The sequence below is a fragment of the Nelumbo lutea genome, chromosome 3, assembly GCF_056320005.1.
Source record: "Nelumbo lutea isolate HS-2025 chromosome 3, American lotus-T2T, whole genome shotgun sequence".
NCBI classification, from domain to species: domain Eukaryota; kingdom Viridiplantae; phylum Streptophyta; class Magnoliopsida; order Proteales; family Nelumbonaceae; genus Nelumbo; species Nelumbo lutea.
Window position 1 is genome coordinate 28,444,404 of NC_142686.1, and position 20,328 is coordinate 28,464,731.

Genomic DNA, 20,328 nt, shown 5'->3' on the forward strand with positions numbered 1-20,328 from the left:
ACAGCTCAATCAATTCCAGATCTAACAATAAGCTTTACATTTTCCTTAACAGGAAGAAAGTGGCAATGTGACATGTACTTAATAATTACAACTAACAAGCTAACACACCAAAGCCAACTTGACTGGCTTGACAGAGAAGAATTTCTCCTTAACATACCTACAGTGTCAAGGCTTGATGAAACAGGAATGACTCCCATGTGAGAAATAGCCCCATATGAGGGTCGGAAACCTATTATGCCACAAAAACTAGCAGGTACTCTTACACCTCCAGCAGTATCAGTACCTGTCATAGACCATCAGTCGAAAGAATTAAGTCTGAGAACAAAAATAGCTGCATAAGCCTCTGCGACAACCATGAGGGAAGAATATAAACAAACAGAATTTGTTGTTCTTATTTAAAAGATATCAGACAAACTTGATCAATTTGAGGAAGAGATTAACAGAATAGTCAACCCATCCTGAAAAATTTGGCATCAAAATATGAACAAAATACAAAAACTATCAGACAAACTTCATCAGACTTAATTTGTTGTTCTTATTTGTGTATCAAAACAAAAATTGTTTGTTCTTAAAAGCTATCAGACAAACTTCATCAATTTGAGGAAGAGATTATCAGAATAATCAACCCATCCTGAAAATTTTGACATGAAAATGTGAACAAAATACAAAAACTGTCATGCTTGGAAATATCTCAACCATCACACCTCCAAATAAAAACACCCAGAGACACTACCACCACAACAAAGGGAAGATGGCATATGGCATGTCTGCATCAAATAAGTATTAATATTATATCAGTCAGTGTTAGAAAGGATAAAACAAGATTCATAACCACAATGCATATACCCTCACAAACCAAGCAATGAGTCCAAAGCCTCAACTAAACTCAGCTCACCCATAATCCTAATTATTTGTGGTCAGCTATACAAATCCTGTCCACTCCCACCATCATGCACTATCAAGAGCCATGTAACTATCCGCGATTTACTGGATTGCCTAAAAGTTTTTACACCAGCTACCAACCTGAGACAACTCTCCTTTATCTGTGTGTGGGACCAGCAGTCCAATTACCTACCTCAAATATTTTTAACTCAAAACGTTTGAGTATCTTGCATAATTTTCCATTTATGAAAAGAAATTTATTTGAATTTTTTATAGAAACCAGAGATGGAAAATTAGAAATCACATCTTCACCTTTATGTTTGGTGGACGGATAAATAGTCTTTATATTGTCACTCTAATATTATTTATTTAGTCTTCTCAGTGACAAGCTTGAACTGCTTAAGAAATGTTGGTGTTTTATTTGAGAACTGTTAACAGGTGTATTATATGTATTGTACACAGGCTTAGTACCCGCAGGGGTATTTTCGTAATTCTGTAGACATATTGTTATGTACGGCCAGAACAGCATAAATAGAAAGCTTCACTCGACTGAAGCTAAGTTTAGTTGAGGCCTTAACTCAGTTGCCTCTTATTCTTCTTCGTCTTCTCCTTCTTTCTTCTTTTCTCCTCCTTTTCTTCTTCTTCTTGGTCTCCTGCTCAACATAGTATCAGAGCAGGTTCGTCCAAGCCTAGAAAACAACTAGCTGAGGTCTCTCTCCTCTGCTGCAAAGGAGCTATAGTATTGATGCTTGAAGACAAGGAAGATGAAGCTTTTCTAGTGCTTCGGTTAGTCTCCACTGCCAAGTAGGGCTATGCTACAAGTATGCTGACTATTCAACTTCCTAGCACAGAAAAAGGGTTCGGCTACATGTATTTTTTGCTGGTAACTGGGTTGCTTCGGCTAAGAGGACTGTAGAAATCCATCCCAGATGATCGAAGGAAGCTTCTGACCTGAAGGGAAGTTCGAGTTCATGACTGTACTGCCTATTGCTGGTACTGAATTTTTTTTCCCTGTTTATGGCTTCTTGCACGACTGTTAATGTTCCAGAATCTGAGTAGGGACTGTTCCCCTTCGTCCGATTGTATGTTGCCCTAGTCTGCACTCTAAGAGGTTGTTGATGAACCCTAGAACTTGAGTGACTGTTCGGCTGCCCTGGAAAGTGAATATCAACCGATTAGGTGTGGTAACTCACAACTTGTATTGCTGCTCCTACTGTGTTTTTTTTGGGGGCTGAGAAGCTGTATCAAAGTTGTGAACTATAGGTCATTCAGACCTGGTTACACTACATGTGCAGTTCATATATTGTTCTGTGGACTCCTACACAGTGTAGGTGATAAACCCTAGTACTGCAGTTGCAGTGTTTGTGCTTGGTTCTCTGTGAGGACGAAAATCAGCAAGTGTCTAGTTGTGGACTGTTGTAGCTCTGTAAGACTGTGCTTTGTTTTTGTGTATTTTTTAACTGAGAATCATGAATAGTGAAGATTCAGCTACATCCAAAATCTCCACAATGCTGAATGGAATGAGTGGGAACAGTGATTTATCCTTCCCTATGGCTGTTGTTCCTCTTGATGGGTTAAACTACCTAGAGTGGTCAAGGGGGATCAAACTATACATAACTGCAAGGGGAAAAGTAGGCTACATAAATGGAAGAATCAAAGAACCACCTTCTAGAAATGCAAAACATGATAAATGGGATCAAGAGAACACTATGGTTATGTCATGGCTTTTGATCTCCATGCAATCGCAAATAAGGAAGAACTTCATGTGGGCTGAAACTGCACATGAGATATGGGATCAGGCAAAGTCCACATATTCTGAACTTCGACACTATGCCAAAATTTATCAACTACAAGCAGTTTCATCTACTTGTAAACAGGGGGAGAGGAGTTTATCAGTTTATTACTCTGACCTGACAACTTTTGAAAGAAGCTGGACCATTACCAGAATATTGAGTGGAAGTGTGAGGAAGATGCAAAATTGTATAAAAAACTTGTCTCACAGCAAAGGGTGTTTGCCTTTTTACATGGTCTCAATCCTATCTATGAACCTATCAAAGTACAAATTCTAAGTTCTAAGGATCTTCCTTCAATTCAGGAGGTCTATGCACTTGTCAAGTCTGAAGAGAGCAGAAGAAACTTGATGAACAGCACCGGAGGGGATGCAATTGTGTTGGCGGCAAAAAGGTGTCCCTCTACTAGTGGTGGGCCTTCTTTCAAGAGAGGGGATCTCCAAAAAAAAGCAGAAGATAAGGAAAAATTGTGGTGCACTAATTGTCAAAAGCCCCGGCACACCAAAGATACTTGTTGGGATCTCCATGGGAAACCGAAGTGGGCTCAGGATTTACCTAAGAAGCAAGGCTCAAATGGTATTAGAAGACTCGGGCAGCAAGGTACCAAAAAACACCACATGGCCAATATGGTTACTCGGGAGAATCAACCCTCCACCTCCACTGTGACTCAACCACCACATGGCCAACATAACTACTATGAATCCGACCCAATGGAGGATATTGTCAACTCCTTCCGTGACCATTTGGAGCTTTATGGTAGAACAATTCACCAAATGGATGCTCCTCCCACCACCTCTTTTGCATCCACATCAGGTAATCCTACCACAGCTTTCCATGTTGCTTCTCACGACCTTGACTCTCCATGGATCATTGATTCTGGAGCGTCAAAACACATGACCGATATGTCCTCTTTCTTCCAAACTTATCGCCCTCTTTCCGGAAGAGACAAAGTGAGACTAGCTGATGGATCATACTCTCCCATAGCTGGTCAAGGAACTCTCTCTCTTCCCCTTGGCCTTACTCTTCCTAATGTTCTTCATGTTCCAAAATTTCTTATGAATTTGTTTTCAGTCAATAGTGTTACAAATTCCTTAAACTGTTCCGTGACTTTTTTTCCTTCCTATTGTGTGATTCAGGATCTGGCATCGAGGAGGACGATTGGTAGGGGTCGTATGGTTGATGGACTCTATATACTGGAGAATACGGCTGGCCTTCTTGTTACAGAGTCTATGAGTCAGTTCAGAAAGAGTAAAATGTATTTATGGCATTGTCGTTTGGGTCACTTGTCTTTTTGAGTCGTTGAAAGTTATTTTCCCAAAACTGTATAAGTCTGTGTCTGTTTCCAATTTTTCTTGTCAAACGTGTCAATTAAGCAAGCATTGTAGAACTCAATTTCCTCAAAGAAATAGTAAATCTGAGTTTCCTTTTCACATTGTGCATTCGGATGTGTGGGGCCCTATTACTTTACCTTCTGAGAATGGCTACAAGTACTTTATTACCTTCATTGACGATTGTTCCAGATACACTTGGGTATATCCAATGCAAACCCGTGAGGAAGTACCAAAAATTATCTAAGATTTTCAGCGGATGGTCTTCACCCAATTTCATACCGAAATTCAAATATTTCAATCAGACAATGCAAAAGAGTTTTTTTCATAGTGACCTCACGGAGTTCTTTGCTTCACATGGCTCACTTCACCGGAGCTCGTGTGCCCGCACGCCACAACAAAATGGTGTGGCTGAACGGAAGAACCGTCACCTTCTTGTAGTGGCACAGGGTTTACATACCACATGAATGTTCCCAAACGTTTTTGGCTTGAGGCCGTCCTTTGTTCTACATACCTCATTAACCGAATGTCCTCTCGTTGGTTAGAGTACAAAGCTCCACATCAGGTTCTCTTTCCCAAGGCCCCTCTTCTTTCTATACCTCCTCGTGTTTTTGGTTGTCAGTGCTTTGTCAAAAACCTTTCCCCCACCCGGGGAAAATTGGACTCTCGTGCTATCCCGTGCATATTTCTTGGCTACTCATTCTCTCAGAAAGGGTATCGTTGCTTTGATCATGTTTCACGGAAATTCTATGTCTCCATGGATGTTACCTTCTTTGAGGATGAGTCCTTCTTTCCTGTTTCTCCTCAGGGGGAGTGTAGGTATGAAGAGAAACTGGTTCAACTTCCTACTCCTTCTCCTTCTCCCCTTCCTCCTTCTGATCCTCCACCTTTCCATGTTTTTTTCTCGTCGTCGTAAAGGCCAATCAGGCTCAAGAGCTGAGGAGAATCCAAAAGCCGTATCTCAAATGCCATCAGATTCCTTGGGGGAAGATCATACTCACTCAGGTAATTTGACTCCCAACCTCCCTGTTGCTAATGATCTTGACCTTCCCATTGCCCACAGGAAAAGTGTTAGGTCGTGCACCACCAAACACCCAATTTCCAACTTTGTTTCCTATGAGAACATCTCACCTTCATTTCGTGCTTTTCTTACCTCCATTGACAATATCCCCATTCCCAAGAATGTGGTAGAAGCTCGCTCAGTACCAGAATGGATGAAAGCCATGAAGGAAGAAATTGATGCTCTTCATAAGAATGGCACATGGGAACTTGTTGATCTCCCTAAGGGAAAGGATCCAGTTGGATGTAAATGGGTGTTCATTGTTAAGTATGGGGCTGATGGAACCGTGGAGAGGTATAAAGCTCGTTTAGTGGCAAAGGGTTTCACTAAAGTATATGGGGTTGATTATGCAGAAACCTTTGCACCTGTTGCCAAAATGAACTCTATTAAAGTCCTTTTCTCTCTTGTTGCCAATATGAATTGGGATCTACAGCAGCTCGACATCAAGAATGCCTTCTTGAATGGTGACCTTGAAGAGGAAGTTTATATGGTTCAACCCCCTGGTTTTTTGGCTCAAGGAAGTGAACAAAATGTGTGCAAGTTGAAAGAGTCTTTATATGGGCTGAAGCAATCACCAAGGGCTTGGTTCAGTAGATTTCATATTGCAGTCCAAAAGAGGGGATATAAGCAATGTCAGTCAGATCACACACTGTTTGTAAAAAGAGTAGAAGGTAAAATGGCTGCCCTAATAGTATACGTGGATGACATAATTGTTACTAGTGACTGGAATGATGAAATTCAAATTTTGAAGGACTTCCTTGCCACTCAGTTCGAGGTGAAAGATCTAGGTCCCGCCAAATACTTCCTTGGGATTGAGGTTTTACTCGATCAAAAAGGGGTATCTTCGTCTCTCAAAGGAAATATGTCCTAGATTTGCTTAAGGACACTGGAAAGATTGGCGTTAAACCAGCTGACTTTCCCATTGATCCCAACCATAAGTTAAGTGACAGTCAAGGTGAACCACTTAAGGATGTGAAGCAATTTCAAAGGCTTGTAGGGAGATTGTTGTACCTCTCTATGACTCGTCCAGACATAGCATATGTTGTTGGTGTCCTCAGTCAGTTCATGCATGCACCTAGGTCCACCCATCTTGAAACAGCAGAGAGAGTACTACGGTATCTTAAGAAATTCCCGGGTGTTGGTTTATTATTCCAGAAATATGGACACTTGAGGGTTGAAATTTACACAGATGCGGATTAGACTGGATCTCAAAGTGACAGAAGGTCTACTAGTGGTTATTGCACCTTTGTAGGAGGGAACTTTGTTACTTGGAGGAATAAGAAGCAAATCGTGGTAGTTAGATCCAGTATTGAAGCTGAGTACCATGCAATGGCACACGGAGTAGCCGAAGGTATGTGGATAAAGAATCTATTGGGGGAGTTGGGTTTTCCAATTGGTAAACCCATGACTCTACTTTGTGACAACAAGGCAGCTATCAGTATTGCTGCCAACCCGGTACTACATGATAGAACAAAGTACATTGAAGTTGACAAGCATTTCATCAGAGAGAAAATCATCACAGGCGAAGTATACACTCCATACATCAGCTCTGAAGACCAACTTGCAGACTTATTTACAAAAGGGCTAAACTATTCCAAACATCAAGGTCTTTATGACAAGTTGGGTATGATTGATATCTATGCCCCAACTTGAGGGGGAGTGTTAACTGGTGTATTATATGTACTGTACACAGGCTTAGTACCCGCAGGAGTATTTTCGTAATTCTGTAGATATATTGTTATGTACATCCAAAACAGTATAAATAGAAAGCTTCACTCGACTGAAGCTAAGTTTAGTTGAGGCCTTAACTCAGTTGCCTCTTATTCTTCTTCCTCTTCTCCTTCTTTCTTCTTCTTTTCTCCTTCTTTTCTTCGTTTTCTTGGTCTCCTGCTCAACAAGAACAAACTGAGACCAAATCAATAGTCTCAATATTGTAACCCCCAGACTAATCAGCCAGAGCATGTGATTCAGTCCCTAGTGCAGGCAAGGAAACTTCAATATCAAATCTAAACTACCTTCAATACTGTAATCTAAGCAAACTAGAACTTCAATACATTAAAGGATCGCAACCACTGATATCCACATCCTGACTACAATTCTTCTATCAAAGGAAATGAGTATGTCATTTGGTAAGATACATAATGAAAAACAATACAAGAACTAGCACTTCTTAGATAAGACAAAGAAACTAAATATAAGGACAGTTCAATCACATAAAACTAAGGCATATGTTTATATGCAACAAAAACAGAATAAAGCAGTCATACATGACAGACCCCTGGACATGGTATGCCCCAAACTAACGAGTCTTTAGATGGAGACAAAGACCATAAGATTTTTTAAGCCAAAGTACACAGGGATCTAGAAGGATAGCATATACATGTAATTCCCTCTCCATGGTGTCAAAGTAAACTATTTTGCCTATAAGGTTAATTAAAAACACTGGAAAATACTCAAGTAAAAACCCAATGGGTACAAAGGTCTGGCAACTCTATGGTTTATGCATTAGTAAAACAAGGGGTGGTTAGAAATCAATTGTTTTGGGCTATAGTGTAAGTCGAATGATTGGAAAGAGGTAGTAATGAGTGGTGATTACCTTCTTAAAGGATGTATGTAAACTTTGTATAAAAACAATAACAATAACAACAACACTGGAGATACATGACAAGGGAAAAGGATCATAGTATATGTAGAGGACAGGTTTTATAGTGCTAGAGAGGATCAAAGTATCAGTACCTTATTATTTTAGATTTCATTTAATATTAGCTATTGATATGGTAAAACTATAGCAGCATTCAAAGTAAAGAAATGTTTAGATACTCACCCAAAGAGAAGTCAACTAGTTTTGCGGCAACTGCAACAGCAGATCCACTAGAAGCCCCTCCTGGCACTCGTGCAGGAGCTGCAGGGTTGGTGGGTGTATCATAATGCTTGTTTTCTCCATTGATACTGGTAATATATCAAAGACAAATGATGTAAATCAGAACAAACGTAAACTAGGACATGGGGAAAGACAGTTAAAGGGTTAAGATTTTTTTGGGTAAAAACGGTTAAGACCTTTTTAAGCAGTAAAGTTTGTCCCAAGTTTGATGGGAAAAAAAAGGCCCAGCAATCCACTAAACCAAATATATGGATTAGTGGGTGTATCATAATGCTCGTTTGTTTTATAAGTGCTTGCAGGATTGGAATTCAGATTTCAGAAACAAGTGATATAAATCAGAAAGTAAAGGAGGATAGAAATTAGAGATAAAACAGTAAGGAGGTAATATCATTGTAAGCACAGAGTCTTGCCTCAAAGTAAGGTTTGGGGGAGGGGGCAGTGGGAGCAAGGAAGGTGGTGCTTGTAAGGCTACTAGTTACGGATCATCATCCCCTGACTAATGTACATAAGTCCACAACAAATGATATATGGCATTAAAAAAACAAATTAAAATAAATGAATCAAGTCCTGAATCCTGACCTATATGCCATTTCATCAACAACTGCTTTTCCAACACAAGTGGCTCCACCTTCTACAAGAAGAGAAACCACAGGAGATGTTCGAGTTGCAGCCTCATGCGTCTTTGCCCAGTCTGGATTGCCAAACCCAGTCACATATCCATCAATATCAAATCTGATAATCACAAAAGAATCAGAATTTAACATTGATAGAAAATGAAAATAATTTTGGGATCACGAGCATAAAGAAATCCATAAGCATTAATATTGGATATAACAATCAATAAAAAGTCAAAGATATTCACAACTTTTACCAGATCATGACCTGCCACAGAGGAAACAAAATTAAGTGCCATTAACTTCAAAATTTCAACTCATGAATAAGCACACTAAAGCATTATTGGGAAAACCTTTTACACCAAAAGAGATGTAGTAGGTTGAGCAAGTCATGCAATGAGCTTGTTTGGATTAAAACAACTTTCTGTCTGCTTGACAACAAGCTGTTGCAAGCTCTTCCCCTTAGAAGCATAGAGCTCAACTCAACTCAATGAAGCCTTATCTCAAATTTTGGGATAGAGCCTTTACTATTTGGGGTAAAACCTTACCTCAATTACTTGGGGTCCCTACATCTGCTACATGAATACTGTCTTTTTTTTTTTTTGGAAGATAAATAAAAAAGAAAATAGAGCCTTTACCACATGAAGCTTGTCTTGCCATTCCATTTTGTGAAAGATGATCTTCATTCCTCTATTAATTTATGAACTCCAGATCTTTTCTCAGGAATTCAAAGCCTGTCTTTAGGATTTACCAACATCCATTAGAACCCTCAAATTTTATTACTTTTTTTACTAGTTGGTAGCATTCTACAAGATACCCAAACCATCTTGGTGTGTAGACAACTTTCCCTCATTCTTTCACCTGTTGGGCAACCTAGGCTCAATGATTTAAAAGGCACACCTAGCCACTCAGGCAAGGCACATTTTAGGGTATGCACCTCACCTAGGCTCTAGGCACAACACTTTCAAAAGACATGCACCCAGTGGTCAGTGCGCCTTGCGCTTCAGCGCAGGCATGTGCCTTTTTTATTTTCTTTTTCTTTTTGTTCTTTTTGAATCTAGCAGTTGGGCTGTAACCAAGACCCTCGAGAAAGCCCAAACAAGTCCATGTTAGACGTTCACTCATTCACTGAAGCTCCAAGAACCTCCTATTTGCTAATGTTGTAAATTCATTCATCATAGTAAAATATCTTCCTAAAATGCAATTAAAATTATAAAATCATTTTTTTGTAAAGATTGAGAAATTAAGACCCTAACATGGACTTGTTTGGGCTTGGTACAAAGGCGGCTTGTAGAATCAAGAATGCAAGATTCTTACATCACATTAGCTATTTAAAGTAATGTCATTGAGGAAAAAAAGAAATTGTGTTTTACATGCTTGAAAATGTTTAAATGTTTTGCTTCATTTTTTTTTTTTGAAAAAGGTAAGGTAAATTTATTAATAGAAACCAGAACCATACAAAGGGCCTCCCAGAAGGGAGCAAGGACCCAGAACAGCCTCTCAGCTTACATTACAATTCAAATATACTAACAGATCTTAACTGAGACCCCAAGACCCTAGGCTGTATGCCATTTACACCTGCAGTCCAGGACACTAGCTTTCCCACTGCACCAGACACAAGACAGTCCGCATCCTTTTTCTTATTCTGAAAGATTCTTTTGTTTCTCTCTGCCCATATGGAACTGATAACAGCTGCAGTGATAGGCCACCACACGCTTCTAGCCAGCTTAGAAAGGCCTAACAAATCCAACTCCTTAGCAGATCTGAAACCTGTTTTGGCATGACCCAGGAAATACCTTCCGAAGAGGGAAAATGGTTCCAAATTCCAGCCGCGAAAGGGCAATGGATGAAGAGATGATCATTGTCCTCCTCTGCTTGCCCACACAGCTCACACAGCATGTTTTGAATCAGAATTCCTCTTTTTGTCAAATTCTGTTTAGTTAGATTTTTATCCAATACCACCACCCACAGTAGTGCATTCACTTTGAGAGGAGGAATGTGAGTCCAAATTCTAGTAGCAGGAAAGTTATCCAGTCCTCCACTAGGTAATCTTTTGGCTAAAGAGCTTACCGTGAATGCACTTTACATGTTATGTTTATGTATTTTAATTTTAGATAATAGGTTTCTAAAATATTTATTTTAAAATTCAAGTTTATATTTTTATTAATATTATTTTATTTTTTTGCTTTTTTGAATTTTTTGGTACTTCTAGTATTTCTTGCCTTGCTCCAAAAAGGTGTGTGCCTCACCTTATGCCTTGTGCCTGAGGCACAAATTGCCCCTTGTACTTTTAAAACATTGCCTGGGCTCCCAATGGTGCACTTCTACTATACAGCTGCACTCACTTTTAATGATATCCTTTCTACTTCTAGTCTTATTCTTTTTTTAAATGTTCCTTCCTAGTCTTATTCTTACCACTCATCCATCTCAACGTATCATTACCTACAGTCATATATCCCCATTTAGAGCATAGAGAGTATAGAACTAATACCTAAAGGATGGGCTTAATCTATAATTACTAAGTATTTCCAAACCAAGAAGAAATTCATCAATAACCAATGAATCTCTTTCAATAAGGGCCGTTCTTGATCTCTAAGGTCCCCAAAATAAATGATTTTTATACTTCCATGGGTCTTCTTGATTTCGCTTAAGCCACCCTGTCACCGCTTCTGAATCTCCTTCAACAATGATTTGCCTTAGGTCCATAGATTTAGCCCTTCTTGCTCCTAGAACTGCCCACAGTTCTGCTGTTGTTGAATCTCCATAGCCAACTGGTCCATAAAAATGTTCTATAGCATTCCCCATTTCATCTTTAAAGGTACCCTCATTTCCGGATTGTCCCAGGTTACCCACATTGCACCCATCAAAGTTCAATTCAATGAAATCTGCCACCAGACTCTCCCACTGCACTGTCACATGTAAATTTCTTGAAGATGAAGATTCAGCAATTGATTTTCAGTTTCTTAATATATCATCAGTTGTGAACAAGTTAAATTCCTCCCTTGTTTTGACCCAATGTGCCACTTCAACTTAAATGTTTCCAAACTTCTTCTGCACTTCTCTCTATATCCTTGAACAGCCTTGCATTTCCGTCCTCCCCAAGGCACCAAAGCACTACTGCTCTTGTGTGTCTCCATAAAAATCTTACCTCTTCTCTTCCTTGGACAGAAAAAAAGAGGGCTTGAATAAGCTTCTTTGGTCAGATGGAGGAATCCACCTACATCCAAAGAGACCAAAGAAAAACAGCCAAATATTTATCAAAAGAAAAAAGAAAAACAATCAAATAGTAGATACATAAGTGCAGGAGATCAGCAAGTGGAAAGAGTTTTCACCGCGTGATTTGCACAAGGGACAACAGTGAGATGAGATGCACCAAAAGATCTTCTTCGTTGTAAGTTCTCACACATATTTATTTTATCATGATAGACCTCCCAGCAGAAGGCTCTCATTTTTGGTGGAACAGGACCATTCCAGATGGCACTTACCAGGCAGGACAGGAAAAAGATTTAATTTCTGATTAACTCATTGAAGAAGGAAACACATGAAAAGGAACCAGAGGAACTCAGTGTCCAAACCCTGTTACCACTCTTTGATGCATCAAGGAACACTCTTTCTAAAGAATTTAGTAAAGATATCAGATCTAAGGAATCTAAATCCCTTAGACCCCTTCTGAGACCAAGATTCCTGACCAGACAGTTTTGAGAGAAAGAGACACAATAAGATACCAAAAGGTCGGAAAAAGAGAAATAGGGGGGAATTTTATCTTATAGGGTCTGATCCCCCCACCAAAGGTCCTTCCAAATTTTGGTTTTATCCCTTGAGAGGACACCAATCCTGACAAAAGGCAAGAAAGAAGGAAGAACTGACTGAATGGCTTTCCAAGGAGAGGAAAGAAAAGCTCTGGAGTTTAAGCTGGCATCCCAGCAATTGTCAGCCACCCTGTGAATGCTTTTGCTGGTTTTATGCCACAGTTTGTCTGAATCTCTAGGAAATCTCCACAACCACATTCCAAAATGAGCCTCATTTCTGCTTCTCAACCTGCCCAAACCTAAACCCCCTTCTTACTCAAATACATCAAAACCCAATCCACTTTTAAATGCTTATCCTGCTTTTAAAGTATGCATTTACCATTGCCAATACCATAAGCTATCACAAATTCTAAAATTAGGTCCCATGCTTCATTCCTCTCCCTAAACCTAAAATCCTCCATGAATCCTATTATATCTCACACTACCTTTCTCTGCATGACCATTTAGATCTCCTATAAAAATCTTCATTTAGAATTTCTTAAATTAACCATTATATGTTTTTCCAAAATTGCACTTTAATGATGTGTTTCAAAACCTACTTGAGGTGCATAAGCACTAACTATGTTAATGATTTCCTCTCTTAAAACAAGTCTAATTAAAATTAATTAAAATCATTCTATCCTCAATTCCATTAGCATTTACAATTTCGATTTTTAAATCCTTATATACTATTATCACTACTCAATTTAGCCATCAATTTCTTTAGCTTTTTTTCCATTCCATTTAATTTCTTATAAGCATGCTGTATTAATCCTTCTCTTTTTTTTTAACCCTAAAGTACTCCCGGTGGAAGGGGGCCCACCGTTAGATCTTATTAAATAAAACCAGAAATAAGCCTGGGAGGGGGGACATAAAAAGACCAGAAATAATCATTCTCCTCTTCATTGTGTCCTTTTTTTATTGATATCTCTTCCCTGTGTTGTGCCTATTAATTCCACAACTTTGCTTGTTAATGTCCCAAGTCCCTACATTCCAAGTAGCTAACCAAATTCTTATTTCTTAGTCTTAGACTAATTTCTTTGCCCCCCTTGGCCCTACCTCTACAATAATATCAAAAGATGCAAGAACCCCTTCCTATTTATCACCACAACTGGGCATTGGTGTAGCTCGTCACTTTTAGAGAATTCCCTAGCATGAGCACAAAAGGACAATTCAAGATTCATGCTTATAAATGAATAAGAGATATAAATCCCTGCAACCAAGGGGAGAAGACCTTTTCCAGAAGAGGTAACAGAAACTCAAAACGAGAAAAAGAGTAAAGTTAGTCAACTAGCTCAAAGAGTATGTCTTCCTTGCTGCTCAAAAAAAAAAAAAAAAAAAGAGTATGCCTTCCTGTAATTTCCTATCAAGGGAATCTGCAATGTCATTGGCGGTTCTCAATACCCACCTAAAAGAACAGTTTAGACGTGAGGCTAGAGATTTAACAGCCCTCAATCCAAGGACTATCACCTATCACTATCCAGCCAACGACCATTCTACAATCTCTCCAACAATCAAATCCTTCCATTACCCAATGTGGTATATGGATTAAACAAGATTTGCTTTTTGGCAAGTTTTACTCTATTAATACAATTTATAGAGCACAAACACAAAAGCCATGAGCCAGGACCACTACAAACACAAATGTGGCTCCAAACACAACCAAAAGGCATACAAAAAGTACACTAAATAATACTAGTTAATTGTTTTGTTGTTTTTTTTTTATAAACAATTGTTTTGTTGCAAGAATAACTCCTCGATTTTATTAATTCTAGTCATCAAGCCTGTATACAATTGCTTCTATTAGAATTTTTTTTTCTTTATTTTCTTCAGTTAGATTTCAAAGAGTGAAGAACATGTTACCCTTCCAAATATTGTGCTTTTGCAATTTTCCCATACAGAAACTGGAATGAATTATGCAACAGAACAATATTTTTCAAGATCAAAAAATGAGAAACAACGAATTTATTGAAAAGCAACCAAAAAAAACAGACAAGAGTGCCGAAGAGCATTCGAGATAAGCCACGCAATTTACTTACACATCCGAGACTGCAAAAGAGAGGCCCGTGAGGGGATGGGGAGCCTTGGGAGGCGCAGGCTGAGGAGGTGGCAGAAGCTGGAGCCTCTCGACAAAAGCACCAAAATCTTCTTTAACAACTTTCTTCAATTTTCTGGTCATGAGAATGATTCCAGCCAATCCCAATCCCAGCAACACCCACAAGTTAGTAGAGTTTGATGCCATGGTTCTGGGTTATTCCTCCGTTCCGCTTATGTGAAGTGGAGACGGAGCCTCAGGGAGCTCAAAAACCAATCAGAATTTGCTCGGGCGGTGAGTCTCTGGAGATTGGGGTGTTGTGGGAAAAGAGGATAACACTGGTTTTGGTGAAAGCTAGCGCGAAACCTAGGCAGAGAAGCAGAGAAAGAGAGAGGAGAGGGAAAACCCAAGCCCAAGCCGGGAAGGCGAGAGCTGAGTGTGCTGGATTTGGAAATGCAAATGAAGGCAAACGAAATTATGTGGGGATAATGATGTACTGGATTTTGCATTGCTCTTTTACGTTACGACAAAGGTTTGCTCGTCGTCTGATTAGAGGGCTTCGTTATGGACCGTAAGCATTCGGGCTTGGGCCTGGGTTTGTGTTTAGTCCTGTCCCAGGCCCACATTAGACCTGTAAATTTGTGAAGCGGGACCAAGGCCCAATATTTCAGGCCTAACCCATATGATATATGGAGGATGGGCAAAATAGAGAGATGCATCCATAACCTTTGTGATGGGCGAATACCCACTCAGGTTAGAAAGAAAACTCTATAGCAAAGTGCCAACTGGTTGGTTGTTAAGGTATTCAGACTTGGGATTGAATCCCGCCTACACCAGGCTAGGGAACTCGGATTCAGTTTGCTCACAGTCACTTGCAGCTGTATATTGAGAATATCTTCCTATTAACAAAAACATATAAGTACGGAGATATTTCTAATACACAGTTGCAATTGACTATGAGCACAGTGAGCACCATCTTGTGAGGAGTGAATCTCCAGGTTAGGTGGGTTTAGGAGATGATCTACCCCCAAGTTGAGTAGTCCCATGGAGTTAAAAGGAAAAAACATTTTAAAAAAAATATAGTTCTATAAAACAAGATCAGCAATGCTGGAGGGAACAACAATGTCCAAAAAATTGTGTAGGGGAACAATATTCAACTCGCTAATTAAGAAGCTTAACCTAACATAAATTAAAGAGTGTATAGAAACTGTATAGGAAAAGCTTGGAATTGGTCATCAATTTATGTCATGGACTCATGGTTATCTTTTGTGAATGAGAGACATGTATACAAGTATTTAAAAAAAAAAAAAAAGAAAAGATAATATAGGCAATGATTAGAGATTGAAATCATTAACTAGGATTTGATGGATTATTAGGGTTCTTTTGCGGTAAATAGTTGAATTGAGAATGGCTTTATACAGGGCTCCAACTTGGGTAGGCCCAATTCGCCCCCAGCTTTTGCAAGAATGGGCTTGAATTTTCGAACTCCAGGCAGGCTAGGCCTGAGCCCCAAAACTCCAACCTGATCTAAGATGGAACTTAATTTATTATCTTTTTAAAATGACAAAAATTGGAAGAACAAAATTGTCTTCCAGATGTGTTTGTGTGTGTATATATGATCCCTCTACACTACCAAAATATCTTAATAAACATGGCAAATAAGTTTTGATCCAAAAGAAGCCTCCATGGCTAATAAGTTTGGATCCAAAAGAAGCCTCAAGTCTCTCTCTCTCTCTCTCTCTCATGGAAAAAGTACAAGATGGGCCAATGTACATTTCAAGGTATACAAAATACATACAAGGTGGAAACTCCACGCATATTACTTGATCCAAATAATGAACCTTCTTCCATATGTTTGGGTAAAAAAACAGTTTACGCATTAACCACCCAAATAAGAGTTATAACTAACCAGCTAAATTTCATATTAAATGTTTAGGTATAATGTTATATAACTACATGGTATATAACTGTTGCTTTGATTTTATTTTTTGGTAGAAAAGCATGAATTCATCAATGAGGCAGAGCAAGAAATAGATACATTTTCTTGCATAAAAAAGAAAGCAACCATGAAGGGGAATCCAAGTCCAAAGACCACTGTATGCATTGCATATTCAAAGTGATCTCATGCATCATTGTCTTCGGAAAAACTAGAATTAGTGAAGAGGGAAGAAGCCTCAACCTGTTTGACAAAAGAAAAGAAAAAAAAAAGTTTTATTTTATTTTTAATTAATGTAAGTGAATGGCATTTCTTCAGAGGCCATAGACATGAGCACTACTGCATACAGCCATACACAAATGCACTACTAATTTTGCCGATGGGCAATATAATCAGCTAGATGATACAAGGGTGCAGCCTTAGAGCCATCAAAGTAAAGGAGCTCCTCCTTGGCTTGAGCCAATAGTTTCTCTGCAAACTCCTTAGCTTTGTCAAGCCCCATTAGCTTTGGATAAGTGGCCTTGTCGCTCACTAAGTCCTTGCCGGCCGTCTTCCCCAACTCCTTCGAAGTCTTTGTAATGTCCAGAATATCATCCACCACCTGAAATAGCAAACCAGTGCACCTGGCATACCTTCTCACCCTCTCCACCTCGGCCATGCTTCCTCCGCCCATGATCATTCCACAGACGGCCGAAGCTTCGAGCAGCTTTGCAGTCTTGTGGACATGAATGTACTCCAATTCCTTTAGATCCACTATTTGCTGTCCCTCACAGGCAATGTCAACAATTTGGCCTGCCACAAGTCCGTCAGACCCAACTGCTGCACCCAGCTCGGCCACTACCCGGACGACAAGCTCCGGCGGCAGATCGATGGTCCTAGCCGCCGCGACATGCTCAAAGGCAAGGGAAAGCAGTGCATCCCCGGCCAGAACAGCTATGGCTTCCCCAAAAGCCTTATGGTTGGTGGGCTTGCCTCGTCTCAGATCATCATTGTCCATGCAAGGGAGGTCATCGTGTATGAGTGACATGGTATGAATCATCTCGACTGCACACGCTACGGGAAGAGCCAGCGACTCATCCCCTCCCACTAACTCACAGGATGCGATGCACAGGATGGGGCGGATGCGCTTCCCGCCGGCCAGCAGTGAATACCTCATGGCCTCATGTACCTTGAGTGGATGTCTCAGAGGAACAGCCTCGTCCAGAGCCTTATTCACCCTTTCAGCCTTTGTGGCCATGTATTCCTCAAAATGGAACACCGAGCCTGAGTGATTCAGTGGCATGCTTGTGGGCTCATTCATCTGCACTGATTGCACAGAAACAGAACGCGCCTTATGGGTTGCAATATGAGCACACTTGAAGGAATCAAGTTCATCAAGATGGTTAATGGGATTATTCTTCTTCTGGGAGCTTCTGCGACCAATTGTGTCATGAGGGAATAAGGTTGCAGAAGAGGCCATTGGCTGTGACAAGTGAAAGAAAATCTCTTTGGGTTGGAAGTTGGGAGTCTTGAGGAGAGACTGATGGGGGCGGAGTGGTCGAGTGAGATGGAGTTAATGAGGGATTCTTGGGTGGTTCCTCGGAGGTCGTGCTCAACTTCTACGCATCAATGTCTGTCAAAGCCTAAAGCCTGAAGGTAGTACTTTCTGCCTTTCTGGTGAGTTACGTCTATAGTGTACGTTTATCCTTTCAATGCCGTTTGGATTTTAGCTTGAACTGGGTGTTGATTCATCGGGTCGGTGATGACTTGAATTTAAGTCACAATAAATGCACAATTACAATGGTTACTGACCCATCATCTAATGGCTGTACCTTCGCAACAGATGTAAGCAGCAGCTTTCAAGTTAAGCCCTCCCATTTCTCAACCATGTTTTGGGGCCCGTTTGGTAGGGCTTTGATACAGCTGCTTAGACTTTAAAAGTAGCCACCAAAAGAAACCTCGGTGAAAACCACCCAACATTCATTATCTTGTCTGGATGTCCTCCGGACAGGACCCATCGGTCTATCTTGTAAAGTCAATAGAAAATAGGGATTTTTGCTCCTGAGCGTTCCACGGGATCACACAGCACGTGGGTCCATCTTGTAAAGTCAATAGAAAATAGGGATTTGCTCCTGAGCGTTCCACGGGATCACACAGCACGTGGGTCCATCTTGTAAAGTCAATAGAAAATAGGGATTTGCTCCTGAGCGTTCCACGGGATCACACAGCATGTGGGTCCATCTTGTAAAGTCAATAGAAAATAGGGATTTGCTCCTTAGTGTTCCACGGGATCACACAACACGTTCTCCCGTGCGTTGGAAATATTTGTCATGAATAATAACATACAAGCATCTGTGCCGTGCGATTGGTGTGAGGAGCAAATCTCTAAACGGATGATTATATGAGTTCAAATCTGTTCTCACAAAGCGCTATTCACAACCGACCTTGTAACATTTTCAAGCGCACAACAGGAAATCCCAATTCTGTAAAGTCATTATATAGAATTAGGGTTTGCTCTTCACAAGAGCGCAGCTCATACTACGTCTCATTGTGTATGGGAAATATATCCCATGAATAAAAAAACGGGATTGCAGTCCAAAAATCCCATAAAAATACACCAGTATGACAGATGTTTCGAGTGAGACTCATTGTGAGATTAGTGTGAAGAACAGATCCGGACCCTACTTCATGAGATATTGCTTTTGGCCATTCACATCTTGCCCTTCTGTGAGACGGGATCTATTCTTTACAAATGGGCGCCTCACATGCACATCCAACATGCATTGAGAACATCTCACTTGAATAATAATTAATAAGTGTAAGAGATGTTCACAATGGATAGTAGGACGTGCGGTGAGGCGGCAGGTTTGAGGAACAGAGATCTGGTCTCTCCTGTTTTTTTTGTGATTCAAACGCCGATGCACGTAATAAATGCGAGTGGGTGTAGAAGCCATGAATACAAATTTGATTTATTCACGCACCGGTGTTTTTATTGCATTTACATCTTGTTTGGCAATGTTTCTACTTATTTCAAACTATCAAGTACCAAGTCTTTACTACATGGTTTTGGGTCTGTCTCCTTTTTACTATTTATGTAAGTAGATGGTTTAATGTTCCAGCTCATAGGTTGGTCGAATATGTTCGAATATTGAAATTAGGGGGGCGAGCATTCGGTTTTAAAAATTGAATTTGTAAAATATAAAATCGAACCAAAACTGAATTATTGAAAAAGCGAAACCCAAATTTTTGGTTTGGTTTTTTATTACTTCAATTAAAATAATATTTCAACGATATTATACTAATATGTATTATATATGTACATTTAAATATATACTAATATTATATATATATATATAGTAGTGAAATAATATATTATATTATATGATATGATACATATTATAATATATAATTATTTTGAATTTTTCGGTCAACCAAATTTTTAATTCTAAAAATCCAAAATGAAACCAAAATATTCTAAAATTAAAATAATTGAACCAAATTAACTGAAAAACGAAATAAATAAATTGAAAAAAAAAAAACCAAAACCAAAATTTTTAGTTCGATTTTTTAGTTTTTACCGAATAATGCTCACCATTATTGAACATACTGAAGGATCGTTTGCCCGTCGCCAGATTGACTTCATGCCTTCCTCCTGTATCTGACTAGTGACTATCAAACTATTTATCTTTTTAGTATAATATACTTTTTTAGAAAAAGAAAGTATAATTTCTTACTTCCTGGCCAACAGTTCATGTCCTAAAAGGTAATTTCAATTCATACATGATAAAAGTGTATCATTGAGAATGGGACATCGAGAAATGTTAAAGAATTAGTTTCTTTTGTTTTTAACTGGATGTGTACATCGTATGCTATACATCTATCACATTGTTTGTCTCAATTCAACCTAAACCAAGATTTAAGTATCGATATGATATTTTTGGTCACGGATGCGATATCCATATATAATATTTCTGGTTACCAATGCAATAAATACTGTACTTTTTAGCATTTAATATTTAATACCATATCATATTT

At 39.3% G+C, this 20,328-nt stretch overlaps 1 protein-coding gene and 1 pseudogene across 2 annotated transcripts in view; both read right to left on the reverse strand.

Moving 5' to 3' along the window:
* The window catches only part of LOC148863879 (translocon at the outer membrane of chloroplasts 64-like), a 91,288-nt gene extending 76,387 nt beyond the window's left edge, over nucleotides 1-14,901 (reverse strand). Inside the window, exons 1-4 of the mRNA XM_088976022.1 lie at nucleotides 14,383-14,901; nucleotides 8,521-8,673; nucleotides 7,885-8,009; nucleotides 158-283 (exon numbers count right to left, since the gene is read on the reverse strand). Of these exons, the coding sequence (XP_088832148.1) occupies nucleotides 158-283; nucleotides 7,885-8,009; nucleotides 8,521-8,673; nucleotides 14,383-14,585 (607 nt within the window). The 5' untranslated portion in view covers nucleotides 14,586-14,901. The remainder of the gene's footprint in view (nucleotides 1-157; nucleotides 284-7,884; nucleotides 8,010-8,520; nucleotides 8,674-14,382) is intronic.
* A 1,659-nt stretch (nucleotides 14,902-16,560) lies between these two features.
* On the reverse strand, nucleotides 16,561-18,103 carry LOC148863880 (geranylgeranyl pyrophosphate synthase 7, chloroplastic pseudogene; annotated as a pseudogene). The gene has a single exon (XR_016109179.1). The product of XR_016109179.1 is annotated as a geranylgeranyl pyrophosphate synthase 7, chloroplastic pseudogene (transcript).
* Between the last annotated feature and the right edge of the window lie 2,225 nt (nucleotides 18,104-20,328).